At 41.0% G+C, this 19,294-nt stretch overlaps 1 protein-coding gene across 9 annotated transcripts in view; it reads left to right on the top strand.

Annotated features, from left to right (window-relative positions):
- Nucleotides 1–19,072, top strand: part of TCF12 (transcription factor 12) — a 296,535-nt gene extending 277,463 nt beyond the window's left edge. For 5 of the 9 annotated variants that reach the window (XM_075345740.1, XM_075345737.1, XM_075345736.1 and 2 more), the window contains 5 exons: nt 7,450–7,564; nt 12,760–12,928; nt 13,586–13,818; nt 13,947–14,100; nt 15,984–19,072. In XM_075345740.1, the coding sequence (XP_075201855.1) occupies nt 7,450–7,564; nt 12,760–12,928; nt 13,586–13,818; nt 13,947–14,089 (660 nt within the window). In that variant the 3' untranslated portion in view covers nt 14,090–14,100; nt 15,984–19,072. The remainder of the gene's footprint in view (nt 1–7,449; nt 7,565–12,759; nt 12,929–13,585; nt 13,819–13,946; nt 14,101–15,983) is intronic. The other 4 variants (XM_075345742.1, XM_075345744.1, XM_075345743.1 and 1 more) reach the window with 2 other exon arrangements.
- The last annotated feature ends 222 nt before the right edge of the window (nt 19,073–19,294 follow it).

Below are 19,294 nucleotides of genomic sequence, written 5' to 3'. Positions count from 1 at the left end.
GATTCCAGAGATGTCACTTATTAGGCTGCATTGTAGTTTTAAAACAATGAGTATTTTACCAGAAGGAGATTAACACTGCCTGACTAGATCTCACACACACACTGGAGTCCAGCTAATCAGTGTAACCCCACTCGCATCACTGATCAGCTTTCTGACCATTCACACTGTACACTGCAAGCTGACAGTCAGGGTCTTGAGGGTTATACACAGATCAACTCTTAGCTCTGCTACATCTGCATCAGACAAAACAAGTAAGTATTCTATGAAAAGTACACCCACCAGCCCAGTATGTAAGTGATACATCCCTGGAATCAGGATTTCTTGCCCTATGTTATGCTAATTTCAGAGTATATTGCAAATACCTGCTGACAGATCCCCTTTAATAATGTCCACCTATGTGGCCATGGACCCCATTGTGCTGCTTGATCTGCGCCAGTTCTTCTCACACTACTAAAACAAAGCATATAAAATCTGGCTGCACCCGCTCTTACACAGTGCCTTCTTCCACCTTCTCTTAGCGGACTGGTTCCCTGCCCTGCACTTACTACAGTTGTAAGGCTGTCAGAGGCCCCCTGCTGCAGAGCATGCTGGCATTGCTCGTGGGCTAGTGATGTCACATTGCCGTCTCTCTGCGGCTGCGGTCTCTGATGGGCCTGGAGTTGTAGAGTGCAGCTGGCCAAGTGATATAGTTTCCTGGTATTGGGTCATTATGAACACAGGAATACCAAAAATGTGCTGTTTAACAGATAAACCAATTTGTAATTATTAAAACTGATTTTTTTTTTAATTTTACATTCTTTGTACTAACTAAAAACATTGTACTTTTACGTTTTACAGTTTTTACTGGTGCCACATGGGGACTCTAACATATGATCTCTTGATTGCATTGATAATACACTGTGCAGACTGTTGCACAGGGCATTATCTAACCAATCTGTGTTTGATGGCCAGTCAGATCTTGCCAGGGGTTGTGCCTTTTAGGCTAAAAAATATGGCACACATGGAGGCCATTCTCAGGCCTCTGGTTGCCAAAGCAGCCTGTCGACACCTTGTGATCACGCTGCAGGGTTGTCGATGGATGGACATAGGGAGCCATATCTACTTTTGTCAAACTTCTCACTTCTGAAATTTTAATGTGCTGAGATCAGCACTATTTCTGGTCTCTGTATATGCAGCAGGCGTGTGACGGTATAGAACAACCGGCTCCTGCTGCGCATGGCATGCCTGTGCCATCCATTAGACATTACTGGCAGATTCTGGGAAATTACCTGCATTCTGGAAGCACAGATTACATCTATTTATGGGAAGGGGTTAAATTAAAAGAAACTTAAAACAAAACAGAATTGTTGCGGTTTTCCCTCTGGCATCTAGGTCTAATATTAGACTTATACTTCCTGTTCTTTTCAGCAGCCATATGGACATAGCACTGTGACTCCGACCCTACCGAGTGGTGGAGAGTGTAAATAAGACATGTTCTATTCTGGACAATGGGGATGGGTAAACTGACCATCACCTATTGTGAATGGTGGATCTTTTGTTAACGTTTGTAAATAGAGAAATTACCTGTTACTGTGATCCTGGCTGTGATGATAATGATTGCTGAAAAGTCTTCTCTAGAGCACAGGACAGGAAGTGTGAGTCTGATGTTAGGGTTAGTGGTTAATGTGAGAACTAAAAGTTTTCAGTTTTTTTATACATATATTGTTTCCATACTATAATTATCACATAAAGAAATAAATCTATTTAACAAATTTCTATTTTTAACAGCGGGCCTTCGTTTGATGACACGTTCCCTTTTAGGGCCGGTGTGTGTATTACTATGTCCCTTTTTGAAGTGAACACATTTAGATTCCCAAATAGAGGAGAGCTAACGCGAGCCACGTACAGCTGATAGATGGCGTAAACAGGAGCTGGGGACTGTGACATTTTTTGATAATGATTGTCTTGCAGGCACTGAAGAAGGGACTATAAAAGCGCAAAGAAGTAACCCCTGGACTTGGGCACATTAATATGGACTATTCTTGGAAAGTCCTTCAAATTATTCACTCCTTAGATTAGTTTTCCATTGTAAACCATTTAAGTTTCATCTGCCTGTAACGATGTGTGATAATAGTGACTTGCATTAAGGTACCTTCACACATAGCGAGATCGCTGCTGAGTCACAGACTCTGTGACGCAACAACAACCTCGCCAGCGATCTCGCTACTTTTGACACATAGCAGCGACCAGGTACCTGCTGTGAGATCGCTGGTCTTGTCGGAATGGCCTGGATCATTTTTTGATCGTCGAGGTCCTGCAGGGCAGGATGCATGTGTGTTTGACGGCATAACAACGACCTCGTTGACGACTCAGAGCTCACACGTACCACCGAGGTCATTATACAGGTAGCTACGGTCGCTGTATCGGTGCTGCGTCAATGGGAAGATCTGACTGTTTGACATCTCACCAGCGACCACATAGCGACTTACCAGCGATCCTTATCAGGTCGTATCGTTGTCGGAATCACTGGTAAGTTGTTAAATGTGACGGGGGCTTTAGTTTCAGTTCTTTCACACTTATTGTACTTTTTACACTGCAGGTTTGTGTGATCAGGGACTGCCCCACAGAAATGGGCCCTATTGTAACACCCAGCACTTCTATGGTTTGTGCCCACTCCATGTGGTGGAGCTGCCGAGACAAGGGCACATTGTATGCGGTTCTCTTATGAGAGCTGTTGCTGGTTGGCTGTGCATGAAAATTACAGCAGAATCTATGAGCAGTTCAAAGGCCAGAGCAGCTCTGTTTGTTGTAGTCTCGTTTTATTGGGGAGCGAGGTCTCTAATCACTGAAATGTATACAAGTGGGCCTGAGCAACAGTCTTCTCTAGTCACAGGGCAGACTGTCAGCTGTATGCTAATGTGCGGGACAATTAAAACGCCATCCTATCAGGCTGTGCTGAGATGGCCACTCTGCCCAGACAAAGGGCTGTTTGTACACCTGTTGTGTGTGGACATTGCCATCTTAATGGCTTTAACCCTTTGGGTATTGTGAAGCCCTGCAAGTGAGATTGACACTAGAGGCGTTGAAAGAACAGAACAAAGCAGAGGCTTAGCGCAAGTTAAAAAGGACAACACTGGCTGCGAAAGTTACATTCTTCAGGGAAACATGCAAGAAACATTTGCAAGTGGAATCTAGTTACAGATGGACAAAAAGGAAGTCATGCTAATTTGATTAAGCTTGAGTTGCAGGCTCCTTGAGTAAAGTGACGTAATGGGAAGGTTGTTAACCATCTCAATAAATAAAAAGACCTGGAAAATGGAACGCATTGGAAAGGATACTTCGAAATCTGGATGTTTAATGTTTTGCTTGGAAACAACCTAAACATCTGTATTCTCTCTTCTGGTAATGAATGTTAGAACAGATTTGGTTCATTCCGATATTAATAGATTAAAAATGCTTCCATATAATCATGTATTTGTGTATATGTATAGCATTTGTGTATGTGTGTGTTTATTTATATATACTTTTGGCCAAGACTATATATATTATATATATATATATATATATATATATATATATATATATATATATATATATATATATATATATATATATATATATATATATATATATATATATATATATATATACACACACATATACACAATAAGTGCTGCCACCCTTGAAATTGTTCCAGAAAAAGAAGTATTTCTCCCAGAAAATTATTGTAATTCAATATGTTTTGTGATGCATGTTTATTTCCCATGTGTGTATTGGAACAGTGCAAGAAAAAAGCCAGGGGGGAAAAAAAGGCAATTGGACAGAATTTCACCCAAACCTCCAAAAGTGGGCAGGACAAAATTGGTGCCACCTTTCCAAAATTGTAGGTAAATAACTTATTTCAAGCATGTGATGCTTGTTCAAGCTCACCTGTGGCAAGTAACAGGTGTGGGCAATATGAAAATCACACCTAAAACCAGATAAAAAGGAGAGGCGTTGACTCAGTCTTTGTATTGAGTGTCTGTTTGTCACACAAAGCTCAGAAAGAAGAGAAGAAAATTGTCTAAGGACTTGAGAACCAAAATTGTTCAAAAATATCAAAGTTACAAGTCTATATCAAGAGATCTTGATGTTCATTTGTCCACAGTGCACAACATAATGAAGAACTTTACTACCCATGGCACTGTAGCTTATCTCCCTAGTTATGAGTGGCAGAGTAAAATTGATGAAAGTTGCAACGCAGGATAGTCCGGATGGTGGATAAGCAGCCCCCAATCAACTTCCAAAGAAACTCAAGCTGTCTTACAAGGCTCAGTGTGCATCAGCGAGAACTATTCGTCAATATTTGAATGAACTTGAAAACCTATAGCAGGAGACCCAGGAGGGACCCCGCTGCTGACACAGAGACCTACAAAAGCTAGACTGCAGTTCCCAAAATGTATGCGAGTAAGCCAAAATCCTTCTGGGAAAGCGTCTTGTGGATGAGACCATGATAGAGCTTTTCTTGTAACACACATCATTCTACTGTTTACCAAAAACGTAATGAAGTCTAGCATGAAAAGAACAAAATACTTAGTCAAATATGGTAGCAGTTCAAAGATGTTTTGAGGTTGTCTAGCTGCCTCTGTCACTGGATGCCTTAACTGTGTGCAAAGCATCCTGAAATCTGAAAATTACCAAAGGATTTTGGCATTGCAGTGTAGTGCCCAGTGTCAGGAAGCTGGGTATGAGTCCTAGATCATGGGTCTTCCATCAGGACAATGAACCCAAACATGCATCAAGAAGTACACAGAAATGAATGCAAACAAAGCTCTGTAGAGTTCTGAAGTGGCCATCAGTGAGTCCGGATCTTAATCCCAATGAACACCTGTATAGAGATCTTAAAGTTCCTGTTGGGAGAATGCACCCTTCAAATATGAGCGACGTGGAGCAGTTTGCAACGAAGAGTGGTCCAAATTTCCAGTTGAGAGGTGTAAGAAGCTTGATAATGGTTACAGGAGGCGATTGATTGTATTTATGTATTCCAAAGGATGTGTAACCAAATATTAAGTTGCGGGTGCTAGCAATTTTGTCCTGGCAATGTTTGGAGCTTTGTGTGAGATTATATCCAATTCCTCTTTCCCCCGCTCTGTATTTTTTTTTTTTTTGTTCCAATATACATGAAGGAAATAAATGTGTATAACAAAACAAGTATAATTTTTTGAGAGAAATACTTAGGTTTCTGGAACAATTTCAAGGGTGCCATGTTTTCCTGAAAATAAATCAGTGTCTATCTTGTATTAGTTTTGGCTCCAAAAGATGCACTAGGGATTATTTTCAGGGGATGTCTTAAATTTTTATTCATGGCAGTGATTGTGTTGCATGTTAATGAAAAATGAATATACACCCCTCCCCGCCCCCAATTCCACTCATCTCAGTAATTGTAAATTGTGTTTATGAAAAAATGAATATTCACCGCTTCCCCGCCCACCCCTCTGTGCAGCGTCAGTGATTTACTCAGATTGTCTTGTTACTGCTCTAGGATCAGAGTTCAATGCTTGCACTCTCCAGTGGGTCTTCTGATCCCAACGTGTCGATGTGTATTTTCTATGCTCAGGTGAGGAGAACCGCTTGCCAATGCAGGCATTAGGCTGCAATCCTCGGGCAGTAATACGACCAACTGAGTGAAACACTAACACCCAGCACAGAGGGGTGGGCGAGGAAGGGGATGAATAGTCATTTTTTCATTAACAGACATTCCAATCACTGATGGCGGGATTATGGTTTGGGGAAGGGGGTGAATATTCATTTTTTTAATAAACACAAGTTCCAATCAGGGACGCCGGCAGAGGGGTGGGCACGATTATGGACAGGAAGAGTAGTGAATATTGATTCCATTAAGTAGCCGGCTTGTGGCTATAAACTTTGGAGCTTACAGCAACACAATGGGGCAATGTACACCAATAAAAGTTACAAATCCTGAAAAGGATGCCCAAACCCTATTTTAGGATACTATTAGTATGAACATCCACAACTAGGGTTTACTTTTTTCAGTAGGGCTTCTATTTTAAGCAGTAAGGCCGAAAAATCCTGCTAGGGCTTATTTTTGGGGAAAAATGAAATTGAAACATAGCTGACATCCAATCGTTGATGACATAGGCATAGTATCCATGTCAGTGTGTTTATTAAGAAGATGTCTCAAACATTAAATTGCACAAATCTGTAAGAGTTGGGCAAGGTGACGAAATATTTGAAATCTAGGTAAAAAAAAAAATTAAATCTACATACACGGTATTTTTTTGTTTTCAATTAGTACTAAAAACATGCACATCTAAAATGTTACAACATAAAAAACACAAGCATTTAAAACCTTTTTCTTTTTTAACCATATCTCATTCATATGCCATATATGTATGCACGTGTGTGTGTGTGTGTGTGTGTATATATATATAATAATATTTATAATGTGTGTATAATATATAAGTTAATATATTACCAATTGCATTAGTAAAAAATTAAGCCACATGATGTACTATTTACAGTTAATTTTTTAAGGTTAGTGTGTGAGTCTGTTCTGAAATGGTTTGGAGTAGTGCATTCTGTGATTTTTTTTTTTTTTTTTTTTACCTGAAGTCCCCCATTCCCTTTCTTTGGTTTATGTTTTGTCCGTACTCCAAAATTCTCCGTTTTTTTAGGGGAGGGTTTTGCATATGGACAAAACATACACTTACCTGAGCAAACCATTAGGAGAAACGCATAAAATCTGAGTGGTAAAGAGAAAGAAAGCTTGTGTTTCAATTTAGTCAGCAAACACATGTTATCTGATAACTTATTTCTCTGATGACGGAGAGGCCATTAAACTTTCCATGAGCCGTAATATACCATGATCAATGTCTTTAATTCGAGGATTATAACCCTACTTAAATTGTTTGTAAATTATATTCAGCTTCTTATCTTGTAGCCAACAACTTGATACGTCTGGCTTGTTCTAAAAATTTGTCCAGAGTTCACTGAATGTCAGGACCACATATTGGCATGGGGTATAAACTTTTTATTCTCCTATAGTATCCTAGTAAATATTATAAATGGTTTATCTCAACATGTCCATCATACATGCATGTAAATGAATACTTAATTTTTTCTTTACCGTTTTAAATTAGTTGAATTATTAATTAAAAAAAGAAACTCTGAAATGAATTCTTTAAATCGTGAAGTGATGAGTGTAACTGTTCCCAGCACTGATGTGAATACGCCTGATTCTGCGTGCATTTAGTGGTGATGAGCTCGCATGTGTAGCACCAACGTCTGTATTGTGCGTGCTGAAAGGCACAGATGGAGGATTTGTGTACAGTAGCAAACCAAAGTTATTCATTTCATTAGATCAATTTGTTTCCAGCCAAATCATGTATAATTTTTCAGGCACAATGAGACCTGCTCTCCTGCCGTGTTGTTACCACTGAATTATTACAATTGTATGTTTTTTTTCTCTAGTTGGGAAATCAGAGAGAAGAGTCGGTGAGTCTCAACAATGACCACGCCGCTCTGTCCAGCACCGTCTCCACTTCAAGCACAGAAATAAACCACAAACACCAAGACAATTACAGAGGTAACATACATACCGCGTCTTATCCTTTGGTATATGAACAGCTTAGTGCTCCTTTAACACTGATGTTAAGTGGTTTGCCACTCAAAAAAAAAAACATATAAACAAAAAATAATTTGTATGAAATGAGCAAAGCAACTGTCTGCTTCACATGAAGATCTGATATGGAAGTCACCATTGTTTATATTATCTGATCTTTCTTTTTCTGATGGTGCTTTTTGTTTGTTCATATTTTATATGCCCTTTTATTGTGAATCCTTTTAGATAATTCTAACACCGGTGTTTTGGCAACCTTTTTGAATGACTAGCATTTTATTATCTATTCATAATTATGGAAGGGCTTTAAGCTGGTGTCACACATAACGACGACGACAACGACGTCGCTGCTACGTCACCATTTTCTGTGACGTTGCAGCGACGTCCCGTCGCTGTCGCTGTGTGTGACATCCAGCAACGACCTGGCCCCTGCTGTGAGGTCGCCGGTCGTTGCTGAATGTCCAGCTTCATTTTTTGGTCGTCACTCTCCCGCTGTGACACACACATCGCTGTGTGTGACAGCGAGAGAGCGACGAAATGAAGCGATCAGGAGCCGGCACTGGCAGCTGCGGTAAGCTGTAACCAGCGTAAACATCGGGTAACCAAGGGAAGACCTTTCCCTGGTTACCCGATGTTTACGCTGGTTACCAGCCTCCGCTCTTGCTGCCAGCGCCGGCTCCTGCACTGTGACATGTGGCTGCAGTATGCATCGGGTAATTAACCCGATGCATACTGTAGCAAGGAGAGCAAGGAGCCAGCGCTAAGCAGTGCGCGCGGCTCCCTGCTCTCTGCACTGACATGTAGCTGCAGCACACATCGGGTTAATTAACCCGATGTGTGCTGCAGGAGAGCAAGGAGCCAGCGCTAAGCGCGGCTCCCTGCTCTCTGAACTGTGACATGTAGCTGCAGCACACATCGGGTTAATTAACCCGATGTGTGCTGCAGGAGAGCAAGGAGCCAGCGCTAAGCGCGGCTCCCTGCTCTCTGAACTGTGACATGTAGCTGCAGCACACATCGGGTTAATTAACCCGATGTGTGCTGCAGGAGAGCAAGGAGCCAGCGCTAAGCGCGGCTCCCTGCTCTCTGAACATGTAGCACAGCGACCTTATGATCGCTGCTTCTGCTGTGTTTGACAGCTAAGCAGCGATCATAACAGCGACTTACAAGGTCGCTGTTACGTCACCGAAAATGGTGACGTAACAGCGACGTCGTTGTCGCTGTCGTTTAGTGTGACACCAGCTTTAGTCTCAGGAGATAGCGGGTCTTAAGGCCCCATTACACACAATGACGTATCTAAAGATATATCGCCGGGGTCACAGATTCTGTGACGCACATCCGGCATCGTTAGTGACGTCATTGCGTATGACACCGAGCGGCCATTAACGATGGAAAATACTCACCAAATCGCCCATCGTTGACATGTCGTTCATTTTAAAAAAATCGTTAGTTGTTGAGGACGCAGATTGTTCGTCGTTTCTTCGGCAGCACACATCGCTATGTGTGACACCGCAGGAACGAGGAACAACACCGTACCTGCGGCCACCCACAATGAGGAAGGAAGGAGGTGGGCAGGATATTCCGCCCGCTCATCTCCGCCCCTCCGCTTCTATTGGGCGGCCGCTTAGTGACGCCGAACGAACCGCCCCCCTTAGAAAGGAGGTGGTTGGCCGGCCACAGCGACGTCGCTAGGCAGGTAAGTCCGTGTGACGGGTCCTAGCGATGTTGTGCGCAACGGGCAGCGATTTGCCAGTGACGCACAACCGACGGGGGCGGGTGCTTTCACCAGTGACATCACTAGCGATGTCGTTGTGTGTAAAGCCCCCTTTAGTCTCAAAACTGGGGAGTAAATTAAACAAAGTTAAATAAGTCACATTATCTAATTAGGTGTTATAATGCATTCTATATAGTAAAGCATAAGGTTGAAGGGGTTGTCCTTTAGACGTTATCAAGTGGGTTTGTAGTAATGCTGATGTGATGCACCTTTTAGGCTATGTGCACACGTTTTTGCCACAGTTTTTTTTAATGTGTTTTTGCTTGCAGATTTGTCACAAAACTGAACTATAAGCAAATCCTGATGCCAGCAAAGTCTATGATAATCCTGAAGTGTAATGTACATGTTTAGGATTTTCTCCTAGCAGACTTGGTACAGAAAATAATCTACAGCATGTCAATTCTTTCTGCATTTTGGCTGTGTTTTTCACGAATTGACTTTAAATTAAAAAATAAAAAAACACATCGAAAACATATCTAAAAATGCACGGTTTTGCCTGTGCATTTTTCCTGCCAAGAGATAAGGAAATGATGCAGAAATTTCTGCAACACGGGCACATAGCCTTACCATTCTGTTTCTTAAAGGAGTTATCGATTTTCAAAGAACTGGACCCCAAATGTTGTGATATGCCTAAGATATAAAACATAGCAAGTACTCGCCTTAACTGGGTCCAGTGACAACTCCCTCCCTTTCATTATTTTGGCTGCAGTGGTAATGTCTCATTGATGGCGCTCATCACTGTTGAGGTAGACTTCATGAGATGCAAGATTGGCTACAGCAGTGATGAATGATATTGACATGACGTCACCGTTGGAGCTAAAATGCAGAGCCTGGAGTAACGGTTGTAAGCTGTGAGGGAGAGTGCTTTGCTGTTTTTGATACTTTAGACATTTTAGAGCGTTTTAGAGTATGTTTTACTGAAAGTGGACAATCCCTTTAAGAAACAGAATGATAATGGTGCAGTACTGAAGCATGACTACAACTCCACAAAAATACATGAGTTTTTCCATTTAGTACAGTAGACTATAATCTTTGATTTAGAGAACACCATATTAATGCCTTACATTAATGAATTATACATACATGCTACTATTTATGTTAAACTTACATTTTGAAAGCTATGGACAGTTTGATATGGGAAAATAATTCCTAATGATCTGTCAGTGGTTACCTTTAGTTAATAACATGTTTGCCTGCAATCTTCATTAATTTCAGAGTCTAAAGGCCACGTCACACTAAGCAACATCGCTAGCAACATCGCTGCTAAGGAACAACTTTTGTGACGTTGCTAGCGATGTTGCTGTGTGTGACATCCAGCAACAACCTGGCCCCTGCTGTGAGGTCGTTGGTTGTTGCTAAATGTCCTGGACCATTTTTTAGTTGTTGCTCTCCCGCTGTGAAGCACAGATCGCTGTGTGTGACAGCGACAGAGCAACAACTAAATGTGCAGTGAGCAGGGAGCCGACTTCTGCGGACGCTGGTAACCATGGTAAACATCGTGTAACCAAGAAGCCCTTACCTTGGTTACCCGATATTTACCTTCGTTACCAGCGTCCGCCGCTCTCACGCTGTCAGTGCCGGCTCCCTGCTCTCTGCACACGTAGCCACAGTACACATCGGGTAATTAACCCGATGTGTACTGTGGCTAGGAGTGCAGGGAGCCGGCACTGGCAGTGTGAGAGCGGCGGACGCTGGTAACGAAGGTAAATATCGGGTAACCAAGGTAAGGGCTTCTTGGTTACCCGATATTTACCCTGGTTACCAGCGTCCGCAGAAGACTGCTCCCTGCTGCCTGCACACGTAGCAGAGTACACATCGGGTAATTAACCCGATGTGTACTGTGGCTAGGTGTGCAGGGAGCCAGCGCTAAGCGGTGTGCGCTGGTAACTAAAGGTAAATATCGGGTTGGTTACCCGATATTTACCTTAGTTACCAAGCGCAGCATCGCTTCCATGCGGCGCTGGGGGCTGGTCACTGGTTGCTGGTGAGATCTGCCTGTATGACAGCTCACCAGCAACCAGTGTAGCGACGCTCCAGCGATCCCTGCCAGGTCAGGTTGCTGGTGAGATCGCTGGAGCGTCGCTTAGTGTGACATCTCACCAGCGACCTCCTAGCAACTTACCAGCGATCCCTATCAGGTTGTATCGTTGTTGGGATTGCTGGTAAGTTGTTTAGTGTGACTGGGCCTTAAGATATACAGGTTGCAACATAGAAAGAAGAATTGGCACTTCCTTATAGGGATATCAAGAGAGATAAGGGTGCTCTTCAGGTTCCAAAAGCCGTACAATGTAATTAAACAAGGCACTCCCGAACTTGAAAGTGATGCAAGTTTATTTAATGTGCATGAAAAAAATGTTTTCAGTCCACAACGGACCCTCTTCAGTTGCACATTAGTGGAGTGGACTGAAGGCATAGGACGGCGTAAGGAGCCGTATCCACCGCTGCATGGGGGCTGCCATCTAGATATACAGGTTGTAGACTGATCTAGGTTGCATATTTTTCTCTAGTGGAAGGGTCTTTCCTAGTAATGTAGACTGGATGTGAGCTTTCCATATAGCTTGGGTGCTGCTGTGTTCACTTTTACTATGATCACAATTCCACAACTGGACTTATTGTCTATCCATGTGTGTTCCTCCTCATCTGTAGCCAGCTATCTCTGCTCTCCATACAACTTTAGATACTTTTTTCACTGTCCCATGAGGATGTATATACTACACCCTCCCTTCTATGCCTAATACAGAGAAGCAATAGAGGAGCTGAGATCCTTTAGAAGCTCTGACAGATTTGTAAGGGTGCGTGCCCACGATGCTTTGTTGTACACTACAAGCATAGTGGACGGGCTTTTTAGAAATCCCGTGCCCACTGTGCTTGTTTTTTTCCACAGCAAACAGTGACCTGCGATGCGGCTTTCCAAGCCACAGCATGTCAATTGTTTGCTGCGGATTCGCATGCGTCCTCTGTAGGGAGAACACAAGCAAGAAACTGGAACGCCCTGAACCCTGATCGTGGGTACGAGCAGCTGCGTCCTCCTGTGGAGGAGACTCAGCACCGCAGGTCAGGACCCACTGCATCCAGAACACAGTGAGTCCTGATCGGGGGCACTTAGCCTAACACTTTTGTAGATCACTTGGCTAGATAACGAAATCTGCAGTAGCAAAATAGTACAACATAGCTTAACTTTAGATTTAGGAAGCAAATGAAATGTGAAAAAAATAATCTGAGCAAGGTGTACATGATTTATTTTCTTTTGAGGGGGAGGTGGCTTATCGTGATGATATATTCCATAAAAGCGTTATTTATTCCTTATTTTTCTTGCTTTGCTATATATTACGTTATTAAAAATGTCTGCTCATAATTTGTTTTACATTTGCATTACGTTGCTTTGTGGCAGCATTGTATGGTGGATTGACTAACCAACCTGTTATGCCACCCCTTATTGAAGTGAAGTCTGAGCGTAAAGAAAAGGACGAAAATCTACTTGATCCTGGCTCCTCAGATGACATGAAGTCGGATGATGAAACATCTCAATCGGATTTGAAAACATCAAGAGGTAGAACAAGGTAATTTTAAACCTCAACTTTGCTGGCCAAGCTACAATAGGACAATGAGTTGTGAATCATTTAGAAATCTTGGGTTCAGTTTATATATGGAGGAGTAAAAGATGCGTAGGTAGGAAACATAGACTTTCTATTATTTTAACTCCTTGTGATGGTGGCCTGCGCTGTTGCTTTAAAAGCGTATTGCTGCTTTCTAGGCAGGGAAAGATATTTTGTAAATTGGGAGATGAAGAAGAATGCAATAAATCCCCATGTGGACATGCAAACAACTATAGATGTGCTTAGGTTGTGAAGAGGAAAGCCTTCACAAGCTGCTGGTGCTCCCAATGGGGTTATTAAGAAGACTGCCTGACTACAAGGAAACATAATTAATACATTGTAAATTCTATTAAAATTTTAAATTGGCATTCTCTGAAGTCACCATCTGGACTGGTGTAATGTTGCTCTGCGAACATTATTATTATGTACTCAGCTTAACAGTACAGAGAATGGAGCAGTAGTCATCGATTTCTGATTAAAGTCATGGGTTTTTAACTGCTCTTCATAAAATGCAGTGTTTTCGTGTAATCGGCGTGTGCAGACTGTCTATATGTCGGTTGTGCTGCATTGCTGCTATCCAACAAATTCAAGGAACTTTTGTTTCACTGTTTCTTACCACAGCAGTATTAATGATGACGAAGACTTAAATCCTGAACAAAAGGTGGAAAGAGAAAAGGAAAGGAGAATGGCAAATAATGCAAGGGAACGATTGCGCGTCAGAGATATCAATGAAGCATTCAAAGAACTTGGGCGCATGTGTCAACTACATTTAAAGAGTGAAAAACCACAGACAAAACTGCTAATACTTCACCAGGCTGTAGCAGTGATTCTGAATCTAGAGCAACAAGTCAGAGGTGAGTTGGTGTCCATATTTGGGGGACTTTGCATTAACTAATATAAAAAATAAGCAAAATATCCTTTTTTTTTTGGAAATTCATTGCACCATGGTAACCTAGAGAATATATCTGCTTTTCTGTTACAGAAAGAAATCTAAACCCCAAAGCAGCCTGCCTTAAGAGAAGAGAAGAAGAAAAAGTTTCTGCCGTATCGGCAGAACAATCAACTGCACATCCGGGAACTCATCCTGGGCTTACTGATAATACCAACCCTATGGGTCATATGTAAACATCAGCCAGGTCAGCCTACTAATGTATTAAAACCAATATACGGAAATCTAGCATGTGCAATAAAGCAGCACTTTTACACTTTGAGCTACATGCTTCCAGAAGTTATCAAGGCAGTGTGTTAAATAAATTGATAGAAATAATGCTCACATTGCATGGGGCTAACCAATATTGAGGGTCTAATATTCCAATAATGCCCATGCTGGTCAGTTTTTTTTGAACAATTAAGTCTTAGGCTAGGTTCACACTTCCGTTAAATTGTATCAGTCACAATCCGCTGCTCTGGTAAACAACGGAATCCGTTTAGCGGATTCCGTTGTTCCCATAGACTTGTATGAGCGGCGGATTGTGACTGATGATGCTGCATTGCACCCTCCGCCCGACTGATCAGTCGTGGAACGACTGACCGCTGGGCGGGAGGAACGCAGCATGTAACGTTTTTTGAGCAGTGCAATCCGTCGGATTTCGCTGCGCATGCTCTCTAGCTCCCTGCACATGTCACCAGCTTTGCTTGGTTACCCGATATTTACCCTGGTTACGGTGCAAGGAGCCAGCGCTAAGCGGTGTACGCCCGTAACCAAGGTAAATATCGGGTAACCAAGGTAAACATCGGGTGCTTTGCTTTACCCGATATTTAGTCTGGTTACGTGTGCAGGGAGGCCGACACTTCCCCGCTCGGCCTCGCCCCTTCTCGCACGCCGCACATGTACACACACACTCACAACACTCACTCACACTCTCACCTGTCCCCAGCCATGCAGACCGCAGCACTGCCACGGACATCCTCAGCGCCTGGCTCCACCCCCCCGCTCGGCTCCGCCCCCTCCCGCACTCCGCATGTGTACACTCACACACACACACACTCACTCACACTCTCACCTGTCCCCAGCCATGCAGACCGCAGCAATGCCACTGACATCCTCAGCGCCTAGCTCCGCCCCCACTCGGTTCCGCCCCCCACTCGGCTCCGCCCCCTCCCACACACAACGGAGTCCGACAATGAAATTCTTTTCTTTGTCACCCGTTGTCAAGCGACGCATGTGACTGATACAAAACAACGGAAATGTGAACTTAGCCTTATCAGTATGTTTCATACACAGTGGATTGCATTTATAGGGGATCATGCCAAGGGACCATGAAGGAGTTCTCAAATTGTCTCTTGAGCAGCTCAGAGCAATTTCTTTACTTTTTTTTTCTGGCAAGTGACAGGTTTGCTGAATAGCTGTGTTGTAGTTTTTGTAAAAGTACTGTATAAAGCTCAGCACAAATTCTGCTGTAGCATATTCAACTATCAGTGGTTTGTTCTGACATCTAGACTGTGATCACTATATTTACTAAAAAAAAAACCAGGACGTTTGAAAAAGGACATTGGTGTTGATTTTGCAAGATTGATAACAGCAGCTTGTCAAAAGCTGAGGGGGAGGGAGGTAAGCAGATAACTTCTGTTTAGAAATCGATGGGCTGTAGAGAGGTGGCTGGGATATTAGGAGCAAATTCCTCTACTGGAATGTAATTACTGCATTGTGGGCCAGGGTATGAAGGCATAGCTCCACAGAAACCAGCTCTACACTATGTTATTGCAGGAGAATGACAGCAGAAAGAATACTTGCTTATTTTCATGCTGCTAACAATTTAATAACATGAGACTACCCTTTTAATGTTGCATTGTTAGGTTTATCTTTATGACATTAGATCTTTAAAACCATTATAATTCTAGTGAATGATTTTGGAACGATAATATGGATTATGCACTGGAAATGTCAACTTCTATATACTATTACTGATAATCTACAAGTGTCTATGTAGTGTCTTATATTTAGTTTCCTTATTTTTAATGCTATAGCAGTGTTTAGCGGGCAAAAGTGTGTACATAACCTTCATATTTTCTGTTTCAGGACTCACACTATGAATAGGATATAGAAGGTGACCTTTTCATCACAAGGACACAGACAACTAACATTGACGACACAAATCTGACAGGACAGAGCGAATGAAGAGGGGGACTTGAATCAAGATGCCCACAATGCAATATGATGATGAAGGCAAATGCGGACCACCTGCATCAGAAGTTGAAATCTGCTAGAATTTCAGCCCATTTCTGAACATATCTTATTGTTTCAGTGTGTCGTTCCTGCACAATCAGACTGTCCTACTATCTCCACTCCTTGTGGAAGCTGCCTTGTGCCTAAACTGAATTGACGAATGCATTGTATCTACAAATTTTATTTATTGTTAAGGAACTGTTGTAAAGGTCTAAGTATAAAAAAAAAGAAAAAAGGAAAAAAAAAAGGGAAAAGTTGGGCTGAAAGTGATAAAGATTTCAGTTGATGCCAGCATTTGTTAGAACTGTTCTCTTGAAGAGAATACAGACAGTGGCGACCTGTGACCCTTTAGCATTCCCAGCATACCTATTAGTGTCTTAAAGAAGAAAGGGAAATGGCTTTTTATGTCATTTTCTTTTCTTTTGCCATTTACATAGTGTTTTCCAACTTATTGGAAGATATTCCATGGCATAGCTTTGTTTTATTTTTTCTTCTTTACTTTTCTTATGTTAATTTTGGTCTCTGGTAATCTGAACAGTTATGGTCATAGGTATCCTCCCATGTTACACTCCATTCATTGAATCATGAATTGAAGGTTGAAGAACAGCGTTCTGTTTTGATACGGCTACAGAAAACCACTTGTTATACTGATAAAGGAAAAACAAAGATCTTAAGGCTTCATAGTAAAGCGAACTGTATTGGGCAAGAGTACTATAGGAGAACAGGTACTTTATCCATATAGTATCATAGGACAGTAAACATTAGCTACTAAGCACAAAGCTACAATACAAAGGAGACTTGTCAGGCAGTAAATAAGGTACATTTAATATTGCTGGGTGCGTGAACAAATGTAATTGTATTATGGAACATAAAAGCAATATTTACCATCTTAAAAAAAATGACTTCATAAAAGAATACTTACATTCTGCAGCTGTATACGGTGTATCCCACCGACTAGTCATTTATACAGAACCCTCGCCAACATGGAAATCACACCCAATCAGTCTTCCACTATGAGCATGGAGAAAAGAAACTCTCATGAAGAGTTGGGTCCTGGTTTGAACAAAAGATTTTCCAGATGTAACTGATTCTGCACAGAACAAAATATATATCTACAGGTTTTTTCTTTTTGATGGAAGAAATACATTTAACTGGTCCCTTATAAAGTGAAGGCGTTAGTGAAGTTAGTGGATCTTACCTTTTGCTGACATTTGCATCCAATCATGGGACTAGATATGTGGCCTTGTTCTTTATTTCAGTATTTATCAACAAACATTGTTGCTTTTGACATGTGAGAGTAATCACGTGCCACTGCCTGGCCTTTTTTTTTTTCTATGCTTTTTTTTTTCTTTTGTTCCTTTTTTTTGTGGCTATATTAGACTTTGCAGTACGCCCAGAAGCTTTTCTTCATAAAATAGAAAGAAAAAAACATTTGGCTTATTTTTCACTGTAGTTAGTCTTTTATACAATAATCTTGTAAGAAAATTTCTTGAATTCTAAATATTACTCTTTCTAGATTTTTGAAATCGAAAAAAAAAGTTTTCAGTAAAAAGTTTCTTACTTTATTTTACTATATTAGGTAGTAAAAATGTAGGGTTATTTACCATAACCTCTTCATAAATATCAGAGATTTACAATAGCATTTTAAGAGCATAGTAGGGTCCTAGCATACCGTGTAGTACCTATGGAGTATTGTAAGAGCTATTTGTCCAAGATGAAATGCTGATCATCTTGTTCTACAGTTTTCATTGTTGGTCTATTGCAGATTTGTACCCTGTGTCAAACTCAACGTATTGTTGATAAAACTTTCAACCAGCAGCAAAAGTTCAAAATTTTTCTGTCAGTGTAACAGAAACACAATATGTATATAACATTTATGTAGCAATAAATGTGCCATCTTTTTTAAAAAAAAGAAAAATCTTTTTTTATAATGCAATGAATTTCATTCCCATGTTTTGAAATTTTGTATTTTATTTATTTTTTCTTTTACATTGATACATTTTAGTTTTCCGAGGTGATAAACTGGAGCTGTGTGATTCATTCGAAGATTCATTCACAATTCTATAGTGTTCTGAACAAATCTCCCTACATTCTTAATTATTTGCATTTTGCCAAAAAGGTGTTTTTAAAGCACCACTCTAGTTTTTTTTGTTTTTTTTTTTTTTTTGTTTGTTTTTTTTAAAATGTATGTCACTGCAGGAATGGTAGCATTAATGTTGGGTGAACAAATGTAATTGTAATGTACATTCTTTGCCCATTGTAATATACTTACCATGCACCGTCTTTTACTGTTCTCTGCTCCACTTAGGTCATATCTGCTGTTTGTGACTAGCCAAATTACTCCAGTGTTTGCTGGGCAAACAGGAAGTCACTTCACAATGAAAGTCTATGAGAACCACAACAAGGCTTTCATAAACTTACATTGAGAGCTTCTGACTGTTAGCTGTGACTTCCAGTTAGTCAGGAGCTGTGGTCATAAGATTGCAGAACAGAACTGAAGTGGCGCCATGAAGAACCAAAGACTGTTAAGTATATTACTAGGAGCTGGGAACATGCATTAGTGATATCATTTTAGTGATGAAATACAAAATAAAACAAAAAAAAAAACAGCTTGAGTTGTGCTTTAAACCAGTGACTGTATAGTAAATACAAAAATGTTATGACAAATATGTGAGGAACTCCAAACTGGACCGTGAAGAAGGTGCGTAGTGCTGAAACATGAGAAAACAAAGACCAAGAGCGCTGGACCTCATTATAAGAATAAATCGCACGTACCCCAATACACAATAGGAAAAGACAATAGAAAAAAGGGGGTACTACCGTGCTGGTACATAATGAGTTAATACCACATTTATGAAGAAGTTGCTTTTATTAGTACAAAAGTGCACAACAATAATACATACAGTCATATGAAAACATTTGGGCACCCCTATTAATGTTGACCTTTTTTCTTTATAACAATTTGGGGTTTTGCAACAGCTATTTCAGTTTCATATATCTAATAACTGATGGACTGACTAATATTTCTGGATTGAAATGAGGTTTATTGTACTAACAGAAAATGTGCAATCCTCATTTAAACAAAATTTGACTGGTGCAAAAGTATGGGTCCTCAACATAAAAGTGAAATTAATATTTTGTAGATCCTCCTTTTGCAAAAATCA

This window comes from Anomaloglossus baeobatrachus, chromosome 4, assembly GCF_048569485.1.
Source record: "Anomaloglossus baeobatrachus isolate aAnoBae1 chromosome 4, aAnoBae1.hap1, whole genome shotgun sequence".
Lineage (NCBI taxonomy): Eukaryota > Metazoa > Chordata > Amphibia > Anura > Aromobatidae > Anomaloglossus > Anomaloglossus baeobatrachus.
The sequence above is the reverse complement of the archived record's forward strand: the minus strand, read 5'-3'. Positions and strand labels throughout refer to the sequence as shown.